General features: G+C 54.6%; 1 protein-coding gene across 1 annotated transcript in view; it reads right to left on the bottom strand.

Moving 5' to 3' along the window:
* Positions 1 to 714: 714 nt before the first annotated feature.
* LOC105978872 (keratin-associated protein 10-8-like) overlaps positions 715 to 4,162 on the bottom strand; it is a 3,744-nt gene continuing 296 nt past the window's right edge. The window contains exons 2-3 of the mRNA XM_045284545.1: positions 2,868 to 3,009; positions 715 to 1,447 (exon numbers count right to left, since the gene is read on the bottom strand). Coding sequence (XP_045140480.1) covers positions 715 to 1,447; positions 2,868 to 3,009 — 875 coding nt within the window. The remainder of the gene's footprint in view (positions 1,448 to 2,867; positions 3,010 to 4,162) is intronic.

Here is a 4,162-nt window from a genome sequence, read left to right as displayed (position 1 = left end):
TCCTGTGTCCCTTGCCCTCCTCAGACAGAGCTCAGCTCTCCCTGGGGAGAAATACTTCATGGGGCACGTGTTCCCATAGGCCCTCCCACGCCCTCTTGGAACGTTTTATTTCCAAAGATAGTGAGTTTCCCTCCTTTGCCCTTGAAGCCAATTCCTCTCTACTGAGCCTCTGCTGGATGGACTGATCCTGTGTGGCCCCACAGAGAGACTGGCGCGTGGACCTGCGAGCTGGCACCCCTGGGGCATTTGTGGAGGAGTCCTGGGAGGACATTGGGTGGGAGGGTGCTTCCCAGGGCCCTAAAGACCAGCCAGCCTAGGGAGAGCCCCAGCAGAGGGCCAGGACTAGAGACCTCCTAGGTGGGAGCTCAGGGACCCTCCGTGGCCAGTCGGCCTCCCCCTGCGCTTTGTGAGTAACGAGTTCAGAGAGTATTTGTGTCTGGGTAGACCGACGTCTGTCCAGAGCCTGTGCCCCGCCAGAGACTGACAACGCAAAGCAAAGCATCAGGGGAGTTTATTTATGTAAGCACTGACAGGTTGGAGACTGAGACCAACTTGGGGTGCGGGGGAGCTCCCAGAAGGTCAGGGGGCAAAGGTCACAAGGGAAGCATAGAGCTATGCAGGGGTCCAAGTCTCAGGGAGGGGCAGCTCCAGGCCTGAGTGGTGCACAGAAGGCAGCCATGGGGGCATCTGGAGCTGGCCCTGGGGAGTGCCTGGTCAACAGCAGCATGAGGTGCCACAGCAGGCCGGGCGGGGACACGCAGGGCGGCAGAGCAGGGACATGGAGGAGGAGGCTGGGGCACAGCAGGCGGGCTTGCACACAGGCTGGCAGATGAGGGACATGCAGGAAGAGGGTTTGCAGCAGGAGGGGCCACAGGGCTGGCAGCAAGAGGATGAGCAGGGGCCGGCCCCACAGCAGACGGGCCTACAGCATACAGGTGTGCAACAGACAGGCCTACAGCAGACAGGTGTGCAACAGACAGGCTTGCAGCAGACAGGTGTGCAACAGACAGGTTTGCAGCAGACAGGTGTGCAGCATGCAGGCTTACAGCAGACAGGCCTACAGCACACAGGCTTACAGCAGACGGGCCTACAGCAGGGGCAGGATGAGCAGCTCATAGGCTGACAGCAGGAAGGCCCACAGGAGCTGGCACAGACTGATTGGCAAGGGGTGCAGACCAGAGTCAGGCAAGGGGCTGGGGCACAGCAGCTGGGGGCACAGCAGGAGGACTGGCAGGAGGAGGGGGCACAGCAGGAAGACTGGCAGCAGCTGGGGGCACAGCAGGAAGACTGGCAGCAGCTGGGGGCACAGCAGCAGGACTGGCAGCAGCTGGGGGCACAGCAGGAGGGCTCACAGTAGCTCTCAGGGCAGTCGTCCACCTCCCAGGAGGAGCTGGTGCAAGACTCAGTGGAGCCAGGCAGGCAGACTCGGCTGCCATAGCTCAGGTCACTGGAGCAGACGGACATGGTGGATGCGGCCATGGTGTGTGGATGAAAGAGGTGGTGAGAGGGATGAGTGAAGGAGGGAGAGACTGAATGAGTGAGTGAACAAATGAGTTGCTCTGGGACTTTTATACCCCTCTGTGTTGTGTGTTGTCCCACCGGAGGCTGCATGATGCTCTTCCCCTTCCTGCTTGGTGTCCCAGTCCGCTCCACGGCCTCAACAGGGATGTTTGTTTGATGGGGATGTTGTTCAGCCTATAAACTCTAGAAGGGGTCTGAGCCTCAGTGCCCTGCTGGGATCTGTGGCCCCACGGAAGTAGGAGCAGGGAGCCTGGTTCTAGCCTGGTTTCATGGGCAGGGGGTCACGGAGGGCAGCGGAGGGTGGCGATGTCCTTCTTCCTGCTTCATGTGCTCAGAACATGGCCCAGTCAATAGCCAAACCAAAAAACCACAATCCCTCAATGCCCTCAATTCCACTGTGGCTCATAGCAACCCTGCAGGACGGAGCAGAACCGCCCCTGCTGATGAGACTGCAACTCTTTACAGCAGAAGAACCCCAAGTGCTTCTGCCCCTGACAGGCGGGTGGGGTGCAACTGCTGACTTTGTCCCTAGCAGCCTAACATAGCCCCAACGCCACCGGGGCTCCTCCCAGTCCGCAGTGGACATCTATATGAATCCAAAGTTCTGCTAAGTGCTTTCCCAATGGGTTAAACACCAATAGGGTGGGTGTTCTTTATCCCCTGTAAAGACCAGGTCATTGCCACTTTGTGAAGGGAGACCTCGAGCTCCGGACCACAGTTTATGACTATACCTTAATATCTTGACCTGGAACTCTGAATGCTTTCTCACGGCCAAGGCCTCTCTCTCTCTGGGCCTGGCTCAGTGTATCCATTATCTCCGCGGCCCTTCTGCTTGGGAGAGAGCAGGAGCTCTTCGTATTCTAGGCCATGTTGGGCACGGTTGGCACCCCCCATAGTCAGACACAATGATAATGTCTTGGGCCTTTGGTTTTGGGTTTCTGAATCACACCAGTGGCCGTGCTGGAGTGTAGGTGGGTGATTAGCCAGCATCAGGGAGGAACACATGATGGATAATTGACTCGTCATCGGAGACTGGATAAGGATAAGCTAGAGAGATTAAAAAAAAAAAAAAAAGATCCTAGAGGCCTAGCGTTAGGGGGACCCTACATATCCCTAAGTTTTCCCTCAAGGAGTTCCATCAGGGACTCTGTGTGCGAAGCTCAGAGAAAAAAATCACTTGAGTTCGCAGCAGGAGGAAAGGAAAAATAACCACTTAAAATGTGCCCAGTGTATTCTGTCCTCCTTATTAAGGGGCTGTCCTCAAAGAAAATTATTTTCCCAGAGCCTAATCCACGTGAAAGAAAGGGAACCCCCAAGTGCAGGCCCCGCTAACCGTCCTGACTCACCTCAGGGGTGGGGGAAGATGCCGAGAAACACTTGAGACAGTCCCAATCAGGGGCACAGGCTCGCCACCCCAAAACCGAGACTTAAACATATAATCATAAATGACTTCTGCTTCCACATTGTACTGTCCTATCAGTGGGGCGCCTGTGTAAACGGAGAGATTACAGTTGAAGCGAACGGAAAAACTCCACACTCAAAAAATGCATCTTGCCAGCACCTACGCCTATGCTTATGTTTTTAGTCTCTCTCTCTCTCTCTCTCTCTCTCTCTCTCTCTCTCTCTCTCTCTCTCTCTCTCTCTCTCTTTCTCTCTCTCTCCTAATAACGGAATTTCTCCACGACCCTTCCCCAGTGTTCTCAATCATCTCCACATCTCTGTAGATTTCTATATGGGCTTGTGTGTTTAGGTTCTGTTGGTGTCCCACACCACCAACTTTGTGGCTCAGAACAGCCCACATTGAGTATCTCTCAATCTCTGTGGCTCAGGAGCCCCAGTCACAGACTGGGTTCTCTGCAGGCCTCTCATGAGCGTCTTTCATCTGAGATTCAACGAGGGAAGGATCTTTCCATGCTCATGTGGATGTTGACAGGAGTCTGTTCTTTACAGGTTGTTGCGATGAGGACCTCAGTCTTGGCCGCCTGTTGGCTGGATGCTGCCCTCAGCCCCTTGCCGGGCAGCCTCTGCCCCACAGGGAGCTCACAATCAGGGGGCTCACAAGACAGGCCTTGGGCTTACATAATGTAATCCCATACATATTTAATGGTGATTCCCATGACCATGGGTGTATTCTATGTAGCTTCTTGCAAGTCACAGGAGCCTCCCACATGCAAGGACAGGACACCGCCCAGACCATGAACTCCAGGAGATGGAGAGCATAAGAGTCACTCTAAAGTCTGTTTCCCATGGTCCTGTTGGCGGACACTCACGGCTGTGATCACTGGACACATACAGTCAGTTGTCAGTACTCACTGAGTTAGAATTCCAGGTCTACCACGAAGGGCGTGCAACAGAGCAGCAAGGGGAGCAAAGCAATGAAGTCCCTGAGGAATCCCAAAATAGACTTCAGGGGCAAGGCTTGGCACCTTATCAGACTCAATCGGAAAACATCCATAAAAGTCAACAGACAGACCCCCCCCCCATGTCTATCTATATAAGATATATTGGATAAACACTCCTGAGGAGAAAATAATGGGGCCAACAGCTCCAGTGGGATATAGGAGAGGAGGAGGTGGGGAAAGGGGAGTGGGAGTCTAGAAAAGCCAGGGACAAGGGAACAAGAAGGGATCTAAAATCAATA

Source organism: Echinops telfairi, unplaced genomic scaffold (assembly GCF_000313985.2).
Source record: "Echinops telfairi isolate 266 unplaced genomic scaffold, ASM31398v2 ScPeMD7_7469;HRSCAF=8507_0, whole genome shotgun sequence".
NCBI classification, from domain to species: Eukaryota; Metazoa; Chordata; class Mammalia; order Afrosoricida; family Tenrecidae; genus Echinops; species Echinops telfairi.
The sequence above is the reverse complement of the archived record's forward strand: the minus strand, read 5'-3'. Positions and strand labels throughout refer to the sequence as shown.